This window comes from Zootoca vivipara, chromosome 3 (genome assembly GCF_965207765.1).
Source record: "Zootoca vivipara chromosome 3, rZooViv2.hap1.1, whole genome shotgun sequence".
Taxonomy (NCBI): domain Eukaryota; kingdom Metazoa; phylum Chordata; class Lepidosauria; order Squamata; family Lacertidae; genus Zootoca; species Zootoca vivipara.
The window spans coordinates 74144870-74164540 of NC_142586.1; the positions used below are offsets into that span (position 1 = coordinate 74144870).

General features: G+C 38.1%; 1 protein-coding gene across 10 annotated transcripts in view; it reads right to left on the reverse strand.

Moving 5' to 3' along the window:
- Positions 1-531: 531 nt before the first annotated feature.
- The window catches only part of ARID4B (AT-rich interaction domain 4B), an 88228-nt gene continuing 69088 nt past the window's right edge, over positions 532-19671 (reverse strand). For 5 of the 10 annotated variants that reach the window (XM_035108413.3, XM_088666440.1, XM_088666441.1 and 2 more), the window contains exons 17-24: positions 17606-17857; positions 13034-13118; positions 11393-11585; positions 6424-7617; positions 4925-5032; positions 4207-4422; positions 3551-3697; positions 532-2295 (exon numbers count right to left, since the gene is read on the reverse strand). In XM_035108413.3, the coding sequence (XP_034964304.3) occupies positions 2165-2295; positions 3551-3697; positions 4207-4422; positions 4925-5032; positions 6424-7617; positions 11393-11585; positions 13034-13118; positions 17606-17857 (2326 nt within the window). In that variant the 3' untranslated portion in view covers positions 532-2164. The remainder of the gene's footprint in view (positions 2296-3550; positions 3698-4206; positions 4423-4924; positions 5033-6423; positions 7618-11392; positions 11586-13033; positions 13119-17605; positions 17858-19671) is intronic. The other 5 variants (XM_035108414.3, XM_088666446.1, XM_088666444.1 and 2 more) reach the window with 2 other exon arrangements.

The window sequence follows — 19671 nt, forward strand, 5'->3', positions numbered from 1 at the left end:
AGAGGAAACAGTGAGAAGGACCCTGCTGTTTTTTTACCTTCTCCTAGCCATAGTGCACATGGGAGAAATTCTTGCTTCTCCTCCAAGCCTTCTGCGTATGCCAAAGGAATTGGGAAAGAGGGTTTGATTGCAAGCACAATAGTGGCTGGCTAGCAAGCCTCGACAAGATCTGTGGAATCTAATGCATCATCAATGACAATGGTACCAACATTGTAGATTAGATTAACTTGAAATTTGGTTCATAGGTACATTTGTATGATGATTTGCTCCCAACTTACACTTGGTATAACTGACACTCTGGCAGAAGACACATGCCTAAGATATTTTGTTATCTATGTTTTTTTTAATTGCTCTGGTTTTATATTTCATTTGTTTTCTCTATACTATATGGAATTAAGAGGGAAATGATAGAAATGTTTACCAAAAAAAACCCCGGGTAACCACCAATATATTAGCTAAACTGAGTTTATAGCTGGTAATCCTGAAGACACTGAAATATCTTAATTAAACTGTTAGAAACAGAATCCAATATTCACAAACTATGGCATTTTATTTCGGAGGCCTTTGCTTACATTTATACAATATATTACATAATTCCATTGTCTGCAGAACCTAATATATATTTTATAGCTTTTCTTTATATGTCTTTCCTTCAATGTTTGTCAACAATTTTTTACAGTCCTGTACATATCTGAATAGCTTGAAACCATTTTCAATAAAATCAGTTACCTTTTAAGCACACACTACTAAGACTGAAAATGCTTTTCTTAGAAAAGTCGAATGTAAAGATTCTGACACTCTAGCATCTACAAACAGAAGGTTTGAAATTCTTACATGTTGTATTGCCAGAAAAAGAAATAAAACAAAAAAAGAAAGAAAAACATGCCAGCCCCAATAAGCCCAGCCAAAAAAAGTACACAGAACTACAATTAAAACAGTAAAACAATCTGTACAATAAAGTACTGTGTATTAACAGTGCCAGGTATTAAATAGCTTGAATGAACACTCCGCAATATACAAATGTCTTACAAAGTTGTGTAATTAAATACAAGTGCCAACCGAGAGAGGGCTTGGGATCCATACAACATAAAGTCAATAGAAGTGAAAACAGTTGTTGATTTGGGGTTTTGTACAAGGCAATTAAAAAAAAAGTATCTACCACTCAGTTAGCTATTTATATTATAAACAACTATCCCTTCTGTGGCAATGTTCTTCTCGACACCCATGTATAATATTAACACAATTTACTCCTTCTTGAAGACCTCTCAGTTGTAGCTCATAATAAAATAAGCATTACAAATGAAATATTTGTTGCTTTAACTGAAAAGAAACTTTTACAAGAAAACACAAAAATATAAGTGTTATAATTCATTATGAATAAATATACACTTTAAACTGGCTAAATACAATCTTTATACATTAAGATTTAATACAGTTTGTTAGCCATTTTCTTCTTTTTTCACAATGTATTTTTATCAAAATTAAAAAAAATACTGATTCATAGAAAAATGGCAAAGTACAGTAGTTTCATTCCAATTCCTGGGTTATTTAAAAACCCACAGTAACCTATTTAGCCTAATTCAAACCTGTAAACATTAGTCAGCCTTTTAAACAGAATCCTTATATTTGGTTATCAGGTCTGATGAGAAACATCCTATTGACGGCAGGTTTGGAATTAAATTACATGTGCTTGACTTGTACAGTTATAGCCACCGTAAGGTGACTTAGTTAAAAAACAATTGTCTTGTAAAAATGAAAATAGGTTCATTTTTCCGAAATAATGGAAAAATATCAAATGCTCCAGCTTTAACAAAATACCAGGGAATAGGTGAACAGTAAGCCACTTTTAACACATTAATTAGGCCTACCCAACAACTGTATGCTTACCGTATCCATTCTACTGGCAGTGAACAGCCTTCATTTGCCACAGTGGAAGGCCTTCAACTCACCACACAATTCCCAGACAAGTTGGAAACAATTATTGCTTGAGGAAAAGCAGTTTGTTGTACTTTTTCTTCAAAAAAGTGCACTTAAGTGCAAAGTTAGCTTGTCAAGAAAAAATTTAAATACAAAATAGTGCTTGTCTGAATTTTGTGCCACTGTGCAGTATAAAAAGTGGCCCTCAGCAGCCATTAAGTGCAAAGTGCTTAGGCAAGTCTTGCTGTCACCTGCACTCAACTGACATTCCATTCTGTGATGAACTCGACATAGGTGGATCTGCTAAACTTAACATAACTGCTGCTGTAATGGAACTGGAAGAAGGCGAGGAAGAGGATGACGACGTGGTAGCAGCACCTGTAATGTAGAGCAAAAAATTAAATACGCCCTGAAAAGAATAGGTACTGGAATCAAATAACATTTGGGGCATATATCGGTTATGTAAATACCTCCTGTGTGCTTTTATAGTTGTGGTCGTCTCTTCAGTGATACGTGTTGCTATATTAAGCAATCTTAAGGGCATTTACAGCACCATCATATACATGTTTATACTGAAGTAAGCCCCCTGGTTTTCAGTGGGGCTTACTCACAGGTAAGTGGGTAAGACTGTAGCCTCAGTTCACTTTGGTACACACAGACTGACACATGTTAAGAAGGTATAATTCATTTTAATGGATTCACTTCTGTTACCAAGTTCATTTTTGCATTGAAGAAAAGCTCTATGAAGCCCAGTCTTGCAACAGAAGCCCAACCAGTTTCTCACAAACGTGTGCGCTTCCTTGTGATTATTTTCACGTACACTGAATCATAGAATCATAGAGTTGGAAGAGACCACAAGGGCCATCCAGTCCAACCCCCTGCCAAGCAGGAAACACCATCAAAGCATTCCTGACAGATGGCTGTCAAGCCTCCGCTTAAAGACCTCCAAAGAAGGAGACTCCACCACACGCCTTGGCAGCAAATTCCACTGTTGAACAGCTCTTACTGTCAGGAAGTTCTTCCTAATATTTAGGTGGAATCTTCTTTCTTGTACTGTAGCTTGAATCCATTGCTCCGTGTCCGCTTCTCTGGAGCAGCAGAAAACAACCTTTCACCCTCTTCTATATGACAACCTTTTATATATTTGAACATGGCTATCATATCACCCCTTAACCTTCTCTTCTCCAGGCTAAACATACCCAGCTCCCTAAGCCGTTCCTCATAAGGCATTGTTTCCAGGCCTTTGACCATTTTGGTTGCCCTCCTCTGGACACGTTCCAGCTTGTCAATATCCTTCTTGAACTGTGGTGCCCAGAACTAGATGGGAAAGAGGTCTACATGGAGCAATTCCTGCCCTCTTCTTTTACAATGCCTGCCCATAGAGAAGGGATGAGCATGAGCTTTATTAATGCCCCCCTTTTTTACTTTGCACTGGTTTTGTTTTTGTTTTTTAACTTTGCTCAAGTACAGAATCAAAGAGGCAGCCACTGAGCATGTGAAAAATAACAATGTGAGAAGCAAGGGACAACATTCAGGCTCAGATTAGGACAAGACTGAAATGGTCCCTTAATACAAAATAATACCAAGAGTCAAATTCTAACTTTGTCAACATGTTCAAGACCTAATTACTTACTTTCCCGCTCTTTTTTCTTCAAACGTTTTCTTCTTCTGTCAATGGAAGCTACTTCAGATTTTAAAGACAAGTAATGTTTCCTGATTTCTTGTAGCTTTTCTTGTAGGATTGCTATGCGCTCTGTGCTGCTCATATTTTCTAGCTCAGCTGCAGAGAAAGCAACATTCATTAGCTCAATGCAAAATCTTAATTCTTCCACCTTATGAAAAATAACACAAAATGAGGGATAGACCAAAACTGAAGGAGATGCAACAAATTTATAGCATTATACAAATTCTAGATTTAATTAAATAAAAGTTGGGCAGTGTCAAGAAATAAATGATTCTTTATAGAAAACTGGGAAGACTGATTGAGCCTACTTATCAAGGTTATTCTTGTATCAGTAGCTACTGCCACTAGGAAGCAAATAATCACCACCCACAAAAACCAACCAACCAACCAACCAACCAACCATGTGTATTTATTTTGCCATAAGAATTCAAGGCAAATAGTCTGCTTCATTAGATGCAACATGAAAGCTTATGCTATAATAAATCTCTTAAGTCTTTAAAATACTACAAACGTATTTGCCTTTGTTGCAAAGCAGGGCAAACCTTGGGGTTGCAGAAGGTACACATTCAAAAGTGCAGGCACAGCAACAAGAAATCCATACTCACACATCTGAAAACTCCATTTGTAAAGTTTTGGCAAGCGATTGTTCTGTTCCTTGAGATCGGAATCCTTCTCTCCATTTTTGCCACACTTTCCAGGAGACTGTGTTCTTGCTGGAGATTTGGTATTCTGAGACTTCATTGCTGCAGGAACTGATTTTGCTGGCTGAGATTTGGTGATACTTTCTCCAGCAGACAATTCTTCACTATCGCTGCTGTTTGCTGAAGAAACACACAACAAATACATTGTATAGGTTTAGCATATTCCTAAAAATTTCAGCACCCGTTTGAATGTTTGTTTTCAATTATAAGACGCATCTCTTACTGCGGGGTAAAACTAATCTTGACGCAGACAATCCGGCTGCAATCTTCCAATAAAAACAGAATGGCAGTTTTAAATAGATAACTGGAAGAGAAAACGTAACACTTGTTTCCATAGAGATGAATGATACTGGCCCTGGTGCCAGAGGGCAAGGAATTCCACAATTTGATATGGGTTAGGCAGCCCTTATCACTTATGAGAACTCATTCTGGTGGGGGGGTGGGTGGAATTTACAGATTTTTTTTGTTCGTACAGATTCTATAACTTCTTCATTCCAACAACAATGCAAAATGCATTCAGTTGTGAGAAACATGAATGATATTAAGGTTTGAGCCAAAAGCAGGCCCAAAACTGTTGCAAAGACATTTTCTAAAGTTTGACGCTAAAGTTTGCTATACTTACGTTTGCTTTTCTTTTTGTTGTTCACCACAGATGCTTTGTGACTTCTTTTTTGCTTTTTTGAGGAACCACCTCCCTGGACATCTTTGAGCCTTTTTTGGCCTGGACAAGCTTTAGTAAAATAATAGCAAGAACAAGATATTACACAATGTATTTTACATACCAGAGACACCAATGTTTACTTTTTAAACGATGAAGTGGAATTAACTTAAAATATCTGCTTCCTGCTTCAATGCAAATTCTCTAAAGTAGGCCTAGACCAAAGAAGAGACATACCCATGTGGGGAAAAACCGCATGCACAACCTGAGCTTTGCTTGCTGCTTTTGTCTCAGCAGTTGCTACTGAAGAGGCAAACCACTGTTCAGTTTAGAAAGCATCTTGCCTCTAAGGCAGTGGAAACTAATGTGGCAAAAGCAGGATGTGAAGTTGCAGCTGTGTGTGTGGTCCTTTCCTGCACAGCCATATCCCTTTTTTGGGTCCCAGCCATAGAAAATATGAATGGTAGATACTCTGATTTATTCAAAGCAAGGATTGTGTTAGATGATGCCTTAAAACTGAGAGAAGAAAAAACAAGACATATGTTATTAAAATAATCTTTCAAGCAACAGTCTCTTCATTTTAATAGAATGATAAAGTAATGGCCACTCTTAGTTTAGAAATCCCTTTAGAAAATGTGAAAAAATATGCAATACTCCTGTAATAAAAAGCCTACCATACTAGGGATGAAATTTAATAAAATAGGAACACTTAATCATGCTTGTACGTTTTTGAAATATTTAGTTATTTTCAACTGTCTATTAATCTAACTAAGTCTGATACAATTTTATCCTAGTTTCTAAAGACAGTAATCTACATTTCACAGGACATGTAAAACTACTATGCTGAACAACAGATAACATGAACAGAGCAGAAATGGAAGAATGCTGTAGAGCAAACCAGGATTGGTTGGCAGTGACAAGTGGATAAAGAAGATCAAATGTGCAGTCTGATGTCCTCTTCAGTCAGCTGCACCATTCTTTAGCAAAATATATAAATATTGTACTGTAGTTAATACTGTACTGAAATTCAAAACAATTTTGTTAGATCCCATGGTCAACTATAATCTACTAGACCATATAATATATTAGACTGTAAGCATTCAATTACATTTTTGGGGTAACTTTTGAGATAACAAAATATTTTCATTCTCATTTGTGAGATAAACTTGTGCAAAGAGTAGTGGCACATTAACATAGTTCAGTATTAATATCAGATTCCTAACATCTCTCATTTTAAATAAAGAATAAGAGGCATTCTTTCAACTTTAAAATATATGGGGCTGAATCTGTTCCCGGAAGGGAAGCCTTGGGTCCAACCCACTGATAATTATATTCCATTTTCTGAACAGTGCAGTTTTCACAGAGATTTAAGACATATTGAAGACAGACAGAAACCCTTGAACTCAACACATTAATAAAGAATTAGGAAAAGTGATAAAAGCTAAACAACACAATGTTTATACCTTTCTCAGTGTGTTCTGGTTGATTGCTGCTGCTGGAGCTGACACTGGCATCAAAGCCTGTAGGAGATATATTTCCTTCAGACTGCAGGTCCTGCAGTTCCCCTACAACACTGTCCACCTCAATTGTGCTATCCGTTTCACTCTTGATGCTTCGTACCTCTTCTTGATTTGGTGCCAGTGGTTCAGACACAGACGCGCTGGACTGATGTCTGCTGGATTCTGCTACTGTTACAGACGGGGGCGATTCAGGTGTTGTGGGAGGGGTGTTTAGTACGGAATTACTGCCACTGCTTGGGAATTCAACTTTTTTGTCATTCATTTCAGCTGGCTTCTCCTCAACAGGTTTCATTTCTGAGCTGAGTGGCAAAGGTATTTCAGATTTAGAACTGGGCAAAGAAGTTTCTTCTACGAGAGTTTGCAGGTGCTGCTCCGGTGTAGCATCCTCGGAAGACACATGTGGCGGGGAAGCTGCTGCCTCTGTGTCAGAGTCTGAAAAAAGCTCCTTGAGGGTTTTTTTAGGCCACTGCCCCTGAATACTCGACCAGACATCTTTTCGATCTTTAGCTCTGGTATTTTGAAGCCTTTCATCAGAGTTAGTTAGAAGCTTTACTCTCTTCTCTGCCACTTCAGAGAAACCTGAATAAAAAGCATTTGTCCGTAAGGATTTCCTTTTCTCATCCAAACCATTGTACTTCTTGGTTGGTGTTATTTTTAATTTGGTTTTCCCCTCATCTTCATCTGAGGAGCTGTTGCTACTGTTTTCCAAACTTAACATGTCTTTGCCATTTGATTTTTCATCCTTGATATTAGGTGACCCAGTTTTTACACAATCCTCTGGGACGCAATATCTTCGTTTTCCACGTTTTACTGGGGGCTTTGTTTTATCCACTGCCTCTTTTTTGACCTCTTTCTTCTTCTTGGTGGCTTCATTCTCTCCCTCATAATCAGTATCATCAGATAGTTCTGCCAATTCTTTTTGTAGTCTTTCTGGAGATTTGGATGCTGGTTTGGATGCTGTGGCATCTGAAAGGGATTTGACCTCTTCTGGAAAGGGCAAGCTGTTCTGCTCTTTTGGACAGAGTTCATTGTTACCTTGGCTGATAGCCTCATCTTGCGGTTCTTCCTTACCATTATTATAAACACTTGGAGGACTTTGGTCATCATCTTGCTCGCTGTCATCAGAGCTTTCAGAAGCTGGGGGAGGAACCAAGAAAATAAACTGCAAAAACCATCATCTTAACTATATTTCTGGATATATTACAATTATAATGATACAAAAACATTTGTTTTAGGCTTCAAAATCTTTATATCTATTAAAATTAGGCATACAAAAAAAATCTTAAAAAGCAAATCAAACGTGGTTTTTTAAAATGCTAGAGCTATACTGGTGGCAGTTCTTGTTTTGCAATTCTCACAATGCTGCTGGGTAATTATTATACCAAGGAACTTGTATAGTATTTTGGAACTCTAGAAAGTGATTGAGGCCCTGATAAATACATCTTCACTCATAGGACCACGATACACATATGCATGCATGCAAAGATCTTCCCAGTTAAGCATACAAATTACATGCTCATCTCTTATAGCATGGATAACCTGATGGAGAGAATGGGATGCCTAGGTTTTACACCTAATTTGCAATCACATATAAGTAACATTGCTAATCACGTGTTTGGCAGTGTGCATGAAATACATGGGGTTTGTTTTTGCTCGTTTTTATTGTGCATTCTGAGTTTTTTATATTGTATTTTTATGTTGTGAACTGCCCCGAGATCTATGAATGAAGAGCAGTATACAAATTTAATAAATACTAATAAAGAATGAATATTATTTTGCAAATGCTGCCCATGATCCAAAATGGTGATCCCTGTGCAGAAGGCTTGTTTCTGTGTGCAGCTTGTGCTTGCCAAACTGAGAATGTAATGAAGGTTACTAGTTTTTTTTTTAATTTAAACTAGAACTTCGGCTTGAAACCTGGAAATGAGGTCCTGGGCAAGTGTACCCAGCTGCCCCATGCGTCTAGCCCTGGGATAAAATGCCTTACCAGTCCTCAATCCAGTTGTGTAAAATCAGTCTCTTTTTATTTTAAAAAAAATCATTTAAGTGGACACTGGAAGCTGTAATAGAGTTGGAATATTGGTCCATCTAGCTAAGTATTGTCTAAACTCTAAACTGATTTACACACTTCTCCAAGTTTACAGGCAGGGGTCTCTTTCTCAGCCCTAACAGAAGATGCTGAAGATTGAACCCAGGTATTCCTGCACACAAAACTTGTGTTTTACCAATGAATGATAACACTTCTATTATGGGGTTTGTTGTTGTTTTTTCAAAAAGTAATATTATTCCTGCTTCTCCACAAGTTTTTGCAACTAAAACCATAATTTTTATGTTTATTAATGCAAACTGGATCTCTAGATACAATTAATAAAAACCATTACGCAAACACCACAAAAATAAATATTATTTTCGCAAAAAATCTAAGATAACTTGTAACTTGCAATACAAATGATGAAACAGACTCAAAGGAAAGTGCACGAGACGAAAAGGAAATGAGGATGGTTTCAAAAGGCTTTATCAGAGAAATGGCTTTTAAAAGGAAATGCAATATTCTTTGGAGGATAAAAGTGAATCAATCCCACATGTTCTAAGAGTATAGAATTAGAAAGGAAAGGAGAACGAACACTCCCTAAAGAAGCAACATAAAGAGTATGCTTCCATTGTGAGAAATGACAGATTGATACCATATTATATGGGACCAGGTCCAACATTCAAACAACTGAGCAATCAATTCCATGAGCTCAAGAGGACTTTATATTTATCTTCTTGATCAGCAGCTTGCTGATCAAGATGGCTTTTAAAACTTAGAAGACTTTCATGGAGAGCGGCTGTTCAGAAAAATCAGCCAATAATTCCATTCAGCAAACACGAGCCTTTGGGCTCAGCTAAAGTACCGCATTTTTCGGACCATAACACGCACTTTCCCCCTCCTAAAACGGAAGGGGGAACGTCGCTGCGTGTTATGGAGCGAATGCCAGAGCCAGAGCCCGCGCAAGAGCCTGAGCCCACGTGAAGAGCCAGAGCCGCATGCAGCGGGAAACCGGCTCTCAGGCTGCTTCTGCAAGGTAAGAGGAGAGACAGAAGGGAGTCCCTTCCGCCCCTCCTCCCAGCTTCCATCCTTCCTTCCATTCTTCCTTCCCCCCTCTCTCTTTCTCTCTCTCACCCCTCCCTCTCTCTCTCTCACCCCTTCCTTCCCTCATTCCTTCCCTCTCTCTTCTTCTCTCTTTTTCACCTCTTCCTTCCTTGTCTCTCTTTCTCTCTCACCCCTTCCTGCCCTCCCTCCCTCTTCCAACTTTAATAAAATATTGGGGGGGGGCAGGTAAGCCCCACCTCACATACCGTATCAGCCTCCCCCTGCCTCCCCCAAGAAGCGGGGCGCAGCGGAGGGATGCTGCTCGTTCTTCCCCGCCAACCTCCGCTGCCTCCTTCGCTCCTCCTCCAGCGCCCCCCTCCCAGCCTTTTAGAGGAGGAAAACCAGAAAAAAATCTTCAAAAAACTAGGGACGGGGGGGAGGAGAGGGGGGGAGGTCAAACCCAGCATTAAAATGGACCCCTTTGACTTGTCACCCCCGCGGGTACTACTGGTGGCAGAAGTGGGCCTATGGGGGGAAGAGGATGAAGGGACAGAATTTATATTGTATGTTTTGTTTGTTTTGTCTGTATTAAAATCAATAAAAAATTATTATAAAAAAAAGGAACAGATGAATGTAGATGGTAGGAAACTGAAGAACAAAAACGGAGAGGAGGCAACTCACTCACACAAAGACATTCTGCTAGGAGAATACATGATTACTTACTCTGGCCTGCTATAGTTTTCCTGTTTCTTAATGAGCCTAGATTCTTATCCATACTTTATACTTAGTAAATGAATAGTCATGCTTAAGTAAGTCACCAGTACTATTGATTTAAAAATACATGAATGTGTTTCCCTCTTTCTTCTTTATCAGCTCTTATCTTTGCCTTCTGTTCTCTCTTTGGGTGAGATCCAACATAATGTTAGCACAAGATGTTTGAGAGTTGACATTGTCATGTGAGTCGGAACACACAAGCTTATGTGTCACAAAGACTAATAAAAATAATAATAATAGCAGTGGCGTTAGGTGTTACACACAATACTAATTGAATTTGGCTTTTGTGCTAAGCTAAGAACAATACTTCCATGATGGAGAAATAATTTCTAGAACCCTATATTTAAACAGATTATATCATTAGAGATAATTTCCTCAAGTATTGTAATTCTAAACATTCATGCTAGTGTGGTAGGAGTAAACATGTATTGCCTTGATCACTGCAGCAAAATAAGCATCATTTGCTCCATTTTACCTTTGGGTTGAACCCATGAAATGTAAAGAAATAAACAGAAAATTTTGAGAAAAGTATTTGCTTCAAGAAATAAAGACTGCATCTCTAGTGCAGACAATCCTTATACAAAATATTACTTCATTGCACAATGCATGCAGCATATGCCCAAAGTACAAAAAAACTAACAAACCAATTAAAACTTCCAAAACTTAATAAGAAATAGCTCTTTTCTGTGCAATTTTCCGGTTAGTGTTGGATTGTTTCTTAGCATCAGCCTTACAAATGTGCCCACAGAATTTACTAGTCCACCAGTGGAAAAATTAAAGAATTATTAACACGTATTCTGAAACGCGTGTTTGCATAACTGTTGCCCTTGACACTGATACATATCACTACACGAAAACATTTAGAGATGAGTGTTTGTGTTAGTTATTAATGGCAGTTTGACAAGGGCTCACCAAGGCTTTCTTGTCTCCTTGTCTGAATGAACATGGTTCTTATTCACTAAAGGTGACTAGACGAGGGTCTATTTAAAGCCTGTGCTACATAAAAGATTCTCTTCCCTAGTACTAGAAAAATGTTTGCGCAATAAATTGGAATGTGTCTATTACCTTGCAGTCCATTAAGGATAGAAATAATCTCTGAAGATTTATTTGGAGCAGTTTCAGAAGTTTTGGCTTCAGCGCAGTCTGATTTGGATGCCATCTCAGGTGATATACTGGCATGAAAAGGTGGTTTTGATGAGCGCCGCAATATGAACGTTTTAGAAGAATATTTTTCATCTTTCTCTTTGTCTGCTTTATTCTAGTGTATAAGAAAAATATATTCAGTTAATTAAGCCATACTTTTTATCATAAGAATTTTGAGCGTAAAAAGGTATCACACATTCTGTGGAGAAGGAAGCCTAAGGGAGCGGATACAGTATTAAGCTTTCTACAAGAGTTCCATAAGTGGAATTTTATCTTTGTTAAATAATGAATTTCTGCCAACAAACCAAGAAAAATACAAACCCCAAATATGTGTATAGACACATATACACATTTTCCTGTGAAATCGGTGAGGGTGTATCTTCTGAAATTTTGGAAACAGTTCTGCTGCTGCGCAGAAGCTGTTCACGTCCCTCCTCATAAATGAACCTGGTGCTAAGAATGTGAGGGTTGCATCCAATAGTGTCACTCAGCTGAGTAAAGCTTCCATCAGTGGAATGGAGAGGGAAGCGTTATTTGGCAACCCCAACCCCCCCACAGACCCTCTAAATCTGTTCCAGAGGTTTGGGGAACCTTCAGAGCAGATTTAGAGGAAGGGGCCCTGCTGTGTAAAAGGGAAATAACAAAAAATGGCTTTCCTCCTTGCTCCACTGATTGAAACCTTTGTCTACTGAATGACATCACTGGATACAAGCCTGCCAAGACAGAGCATTATTAAGACCCATGCTGAGTCCTGCTCACTCTCTGGGGAACAATGGACTAACCAGATGGTTGATTCTAGGTCCTGTCAAGGGACATCTCAAAACAGTGTGAAAACTGTAAGTAAGTGAATAGCTTCTTTATATGTATGACACTGGAAATAGTCTCAGTGTCGTCTTAAATGGAATCTGGGGGTTTTCATTATTAAATTGCACTTCCCTTTCCTATCATGGATTTCTCATATTTGCTTGGAAAAAAGCTCTATGGTATTGGAAATTGTGAATGTTCCATACTGGATAAAGGGCAGTATATAAATCTATATAACAAACAAACAAACAGTTATCTAACTAAGCAACACTGGGCCAATAAAAAAACCCACACTGCCTACTGCTGTGTTTCGATGAATAAGTTGCCAAACGCATAATATGGGTCTGATATAGGATGACTGGCTTTGTCCTTCACAGTCAACAGTATTATGCAGTTCGAAAGCATGTCAAAATGCAAGTAGATAAATAGGAACCGCTACAGCGGGAAGGTAAATGGTGTTTCCATGTGCTGCTCTGGTTTGCCAGAAGCAGCTTTGTCATGCTGGCCACATGACCTGGAAGCTATACGCCAGCTCCCTCGGCCAATAATGCGAGATGAGCGCGCAACCCCAGAGTCGGTCACGACTGGACCTAATGGTCAGGGGTCCCTTTACCTTTACCAGAGGTACGTATGAAGCAACATTCTTGTGGCACTGAAATTCCCTCCAACTAGAACAGCTGCTATCATAAATGAATATGTGGTCTTTTCTCCTCCACTTATTCATATGAATATATTCAGCAGTACTCCAAAGTCATCTACCTTTATTTTCTTCCGATGCTTTATTTTTGGCACATTTTTGTCAGCTGGTCTCACTATCTTGTCTGCTTTGATCCATTCATCATACCTACAAGGAAATAAAATACATAAAGTTACACTTTGGGAGATATTCAAAGGATAGTCTTCAGGAGGGGTAGCCAACATGGTGCTTCCAGATCTTGTTAGACACCAACTCCCATCAATCCCAGACAACATGACAGATGGTCAGAGATGATGGGAGTCGGAGTCCAATAGTACCTGGAGGGTCGAGATTGGTTTTCCCCAAGTCTACAGGAACTACAAGTAGAAATATGTATTTTCCACCAGAAATGATATTACATGAATAGCAACAGCAACAAAACCTAACATTTATAGAGTACCTGAAAAACATGGAAGGGCAATCTTCAACATCCTGGCACTAATATGCTTTTTTCTTTAGAACTCCAAGGTCTATCAAACAGAGCCAGAAACAAGATCATGGGTGACAGCCTGATGCAACTGATAACTCAGGTGGGGATTAATACCTCCTTCACTTCATAAGTCTTTCATTGGGATAACTGGCAGATGCAAGTAAAAATCTATATATGAGTTACTACAGGCAAAGGGTTCCAATCAAACCCTAGAACTGTCCAGCAGAGCTGTAATACTCATTTTGCAGTTGAGGAATCTTTGAGGCTTAGAGATTAGCCAGCCAAAGCAGTTTAAAAAAACTATTGTTATGGATACGTGGATGAGCCGAAATAAGCCTGAGCAAAGCACAGAGCTTACATTCTCTCTCTCCCACATTGCCAGTAGGAGGGCTTCTACTAAATTTATTTTGTTTCAAAGAACCTCCTGACTTAAAATGAAAAGTGGTTAGTTGTTAATGAATCTGGCTTGTTCAGCAGCTAACCACTCTAAGGCAGGATTCCTGCTTTGCACATTACACTGATGAGATTCTTTGTAACTGAACAAAACCAGTAGAAGCCTTCTTCCTATGTGAGTGGAGGGAGAGCATGTTAGTCCTTGGAATTGTTGAGGCTCATTCATACAGCACTAAACCACAGTGTTATGTGTGAAGAGCACAAAGAGAGTGAGCAGCTTGCTTTAAGACAATCCAATGAGTTCATGGATGGTACAAAATTAACACTTCGGAGTTCCAGAGCTCAAGCTCAGTTTCTAAGCCACTATACTATACGAACTCTCTTTTGTACTCTAGTTCATTTTCCTGGGACACAGAAGTACTCCCATTATTTAAATATGGAATATGGAAAGCTGACAATTCAAGCTAAAGACCACTGAGCAGATTTACATGCCGGAGCAAGTTTTTTAAGAGTAAGAATAACAAAATCAGCATTACTAGTAGTTTAATAATATCAGGAGTTTAACCCCATGAACCAAACCAGGTTTTATTCTGAAGGCCAGAGTATGAATTATTATTAATAAAGTATTGGTTAAAAAATCCTTCAAGATAATATCTTTTTAAGCGCATAAGAAGAGCCCTGCTGGATCAGACCAAAGTCCCATCTAGTCCAGTATTCTGTTCTCACAGTAGTAGGCCAAAGCACATGGGAAGCCTGCAGGTAGGACATGAGAGCAACAGCACTCTCTGCAGTTGTACTTGCCAGGAATGGGTGTTCAGAGGAATACCAACACCATTACTGGAGGCAGCACATGCTTGGTTATCTCCAGTAATCACTTTGAAATAGCTCAGAAACTTTTCGTGGCAATTAAATGTAGCTTATGCTTTGACTAACTTTTACAAAATGAAAAATAGAATATTCAAAGCAGGAAGAACCATAAATACCTTATTTTAACTTACTGATAGCATATAATACAGAATTCTGGCAGTCATATTCATCCAACTCAGGAGACAGAAATGAAAGTGGCTTAACATTTAAAATTCAGCAGAAAGAGTATGAATGAGTTGCTACCTTGTTAGTACTAGCACTGTTGAACACATAGTTAACAGCTGTTTCAAGCTGAAGGCCACATTTCCCTACCTCAAAGAAGTGTCTAAACAGAAATTGTATGAGTCAGGCTATGAATCAATGCTATTTTCTTCCATAAAAGAAGACTGCAGGGTCTACATTTGATTGACAGAACTGAAACTCCTAGCTGTCTCTTTCCTTCCAAGGACTCCAGTCACCAAATAACAAACCTTCACCTATTGCTGGCACCTCCTAAAAATAACTATCTACTCACCTAAGCATTCTGAGTCTCTTAATGCACAAATGTATGCAGACCCTCCACCCATTCTGTCTCAGGTCCTGTAGCAATTTAATTCTGATTATGCAAAACTGACAATTCCTTGATTTGCTTAGAATTCACATGGGATCCCTAGCCTAAATCATCTGTGTAAATATTGATGTACAATAAACATATGTAGTCTGTCCAAGGATTATAGAATTACAAACAGTGAAGGGTCTACAATTATGATGTGAGGCATACATGATATATTATTAGTTGAAAGACAGATGTGAAAGGCATCTCAATTTGCTATTGCTTTTTTTGAGTTGGAGCGTGGAGGAAGGATACAGAGAACCACAAAGGTATGCTTTTATTATTAAATTGCTTTGAAGAGGCCGCAAAAGTAATGAGAAAGCAACTTATTAAGCGCACACACGCTAAATATAACCAGCAAATATCACTCTCTTGTCTCTCTCTCTTACTGATGCACGCACACACACTTCTGTATGCCGAGATTTCAGGACAAAAAGTTCTACTCTGTTTTCTACTTTATGGTCTGAGGCTGAAAAGTCCAAGCTACAGATTTAGAGCTTACATTTCTTGTAGGAAATTTGCTAGAGCCTCAGGGGACAACCTCTAGGGGAAATTTAAACTAGTGTCACATGCCTTTATGTTGAAAGTCTATTGAGTACAACATTTCTACCGTAAGAGTCACACTCAAAGTTAAACATACATAGGTAATAGAAACCTTTCAGTAACTAAACAATCACATGATTTAAGAGGATTCTCTAGCCCTTATATTGAAGTATTATCTCACTCCATCCCTCCAAAGCTAGAGTTTCAAACCACAATACATTCAACAGGAATCACCCAAGCCACAATTAAGACTTTATAGTCAACCGCTCACAAATCTATCATTTCTACATACTAACACCAATATCATTTCAAAACTTAACTATAGCTGCTCTTGGATCTCTTATAAATAAAAATAGTTTAAAGTCTATAAATAAAATTTCTCTTTCACAATGAAGCAAGTAAAGCCTGAGCTCAAATTTCAACTTCTTTCTAATGTTAGGGAGAAATAAAGAGTGTTGCTTAAGTAGTCTAAAATATACATCTCTTTCAAAGGAAATGAAATACGAAAAAACCAAAGGCTTTATACAAGTTCATTGCATCAGTTTGCAAGTCATATGTTGTGTATTCACTATTTACACTTGAACATAGAAGGCAAAACTCTTATTATTTTGCAATACATGCTCAACTTGGTTTGAAGACACATGTGAGCGAGTCAACAGTTAAGGAAACTAAATACTGCAAGAAAAACAAAAACAAAATCTTACAATTCAAAATCTTTACTAGCAGCCTCTTATTTGTCTGATTAGCAATGACTTCATTGAACACAGCTCCATTATGAAAATAAAGAAGGTAGCATGGCAAGAGTTTCTAACTATGACTCATGGTGGCTGACTTTGCCAACATCAGAGAAGTCTAATATGGCCTCTCTCCAACCTTCCGAGACAAAGATAACTATAAAAGCAATGTAGATCCAAATGGCAAGCAAAGATGATAAGAAGGTCTACATGAGTATTAAATGATAAATATGGGGCCTGTTACAAAAGCACTTGCAGAAAACATATCCATAAAACAAACTTTTGAAAGAGCCTGAGGATACAGCAATTTGAGAACTGCACGGAGTAGAAAATTCAATTAATGGCATAAAAGATGTCAAGAACATTTTTGGCAAAAATTAAACCCACCATTTCCCCAAAGCACTAAATTACGGCAGCAAGCCATAATAAGAGGAAGATGCTCAGACATAAAATCAGTGACACAAGTAACTATGGCAAGATGAATATTCTTTAGAGGTGTATGGTAACAAGAAACCAGGTCTGGCCAAGTGAAAGTCAGCTATGTACTGTCCACAAAGGTGCACATAAGGATCCTAGGTGCTCAGAGAAGCTGGTCATTTTGGTTTAAGTGCTGAAAATGAACGATAGATTCTTGCATGCATGCAATCATCCAGATAGAAATCCAGTTATTCCAAATGAAACCTCCCCTCTACTTCATGGTAAAATGTATGCTTTGCTTTTCCATGCTAGACTTTGAGAAATGTGTAGAGATCTAGCTGTGTGTTGCCCAATACTACATGATGAACAGAGCCATAAGCTATTTCTCTGTTATGTACTAATTAAAATAATGCTGAGAAAGGAGACCGAACAAGATTATATTTCTTGATCTATATGCTATTCAGTTGGTGCGGCTATATCCTATAATATAATTTAATACAGTACAATGATCTCCAAAGTGCAGCAATATTGAAAAAAATTCAATATTCAGTGTGTTTTAAAATACACAAGTGTATTTTAGAAGTATTTTTAAAGTAATCACTAGCTAAATCTCAATTACCTCACATTCCATCCGCAGTAGTGCACCAAGTAAAGGACTTCTCCACCTTCAATATCAGAATCTTTAATACTAGCTTCATACATTTTTTGATTTTTCCCTCGTCCATACCGCACTTGGACTTTCATGCCTGGTGGATAACACTCAAATTCTTCTTCTTCCTCATTGTTGTCATTGTTGTCATCTTCCTCTTCTTCCTCCTCCTCCTCTTCTGCTTCTTCTTCATCTTCTTCTTCTTCCTTAATGGTGCCATTGCTTGAAAGGTTTAAAAAATGTCAGTTAATAAAAAGATTGGAAAAAATGTTCTGTGCCAAATGGCGTATATTGATTAATACTGCGGATGCATAGAGGGTGAAGAACAGCAGGCTCCATATATATATGTAAATATATATGAAATCCCTTAAAAGATGAGAATTTTTAATTTATATTGTCAACTGACAAGAATATAGACAAGAATATAGCAATCAGAATAGTGACAGAAAGAAGTTTTAAAACTTACAAAAGATTGTAAAAAGATGACTTGTTTTAATGAAAAAAAAATGTTTACCACCATCTATGAAGATTAAAATTGCAGTCATAAGCCAAGATGCTCCTGAAGCTGTCTATCCCTAGCTGAGACCTCTTTTCCCCGCCTCTTGGGCCCATATTTCTCCGTCTCACCCTACAGAATGTATTTGAATTTTTCACTTGGTGCTTCATACATAACTAGTTTTCAGAACATAGAATCCTAGAGTTGTAGAGTTGGAAAGGACCACAAAGGTAATCCAATCCAAACCCTTGCAATGCAGGAATCTTTTGCCCAATGTGTGGCTTGAACCCACGACCCTGAGATTAAGAGCCCCACACTCTACCAACTGAGCTACAGTATATATAGTATACACTGAGGTCTTTTTTGTTTTGGAACATAACATTAATTGACAAAGGACTGCTTTAAAAGCACAGGTATGATTTAGTTGCTAAGGCCTCAGTTCAAAAAAATGTGCAATTAATTCCATACACTGAAAGCAGTAGCAACTCAAGCCTCATGATTAAATCTCTTTTGGCATTGGGAGGAATGTCAAAAGGAGCTTGTGAAGAAGGAGGCGGGTAAAATCTCAATGGGCACACCCACACCCTTGGGCAGGTATAAAATAGCTCTTTGGATCCTGGTCATGACACAGAGAGTAGTGGCCTAAGTTTTCAAAATTAAAACTCAACCCAATATTTATGAATTTTAAATAACAGATATTTTTTCAGGTCCTCTCCCTAGAAGTCGTGGACAGGAAGTATGGCACATTTCCCACTGAATTTAATCATGACTTTTGAAGAGGCAAGCATCCAAAATTGGCGGCTATTTTTCATAAACCTTGACAAAAATCCAAAGAGGGACAATTTGGATGAGAGAGAACCACATGCACAGCAGAAGCTCTCCCTAGATGTTTTTGCCATAGCAGTTTCTGCTGCTGAAGAACCAAGCCTTTGTAGAGTATAAAAAGCAGTTTTTCTCATACCCAGCGGCAAGTGCTGTGACCAGAACAGATAGTTTAAGTTATGCATGTTTTCTCTCCTGTTACACACATCCATTCTAATTTGTCTCCAATAATAAACTGGATTTGGCAATGTGCTTACTTCATTATGCTTAATAAGTAAGCACTTCCTGGAGAAAATCTCAAAACCATAGTAAAATGTTTTTGAACAAGTTACAGCTAGAGAAAGAGGCTTTGCAAGAAATTTACAATCTAAACTTTATTTTTATTTCAACTTTATTATTTCAACTTTATTAGTATTTCATATAGAAAAAGCCCCTTCTCATATAAATGAATATTAATATGGTTTCCTCTCCCAGTGTTCCAAGGATACAAATTTCATTGTAATTCAGGTGCTTTTCGAACATAAAAAGGGATCAATTTCCCAGAAAGAACACGCTAAACCTTAATTTGCCCATGTGTCTTCAACAGGAATATCAATGAAACAACTGTAGGGATTTTGAGCTCAACAAGCATGTTCTCTCCCACTTCCAATTGTTGTTTGTCATAAAATAGCCCCCCCCCCCCACATGCAGCATATTCAGCCACACCTTTTCAAAGAAT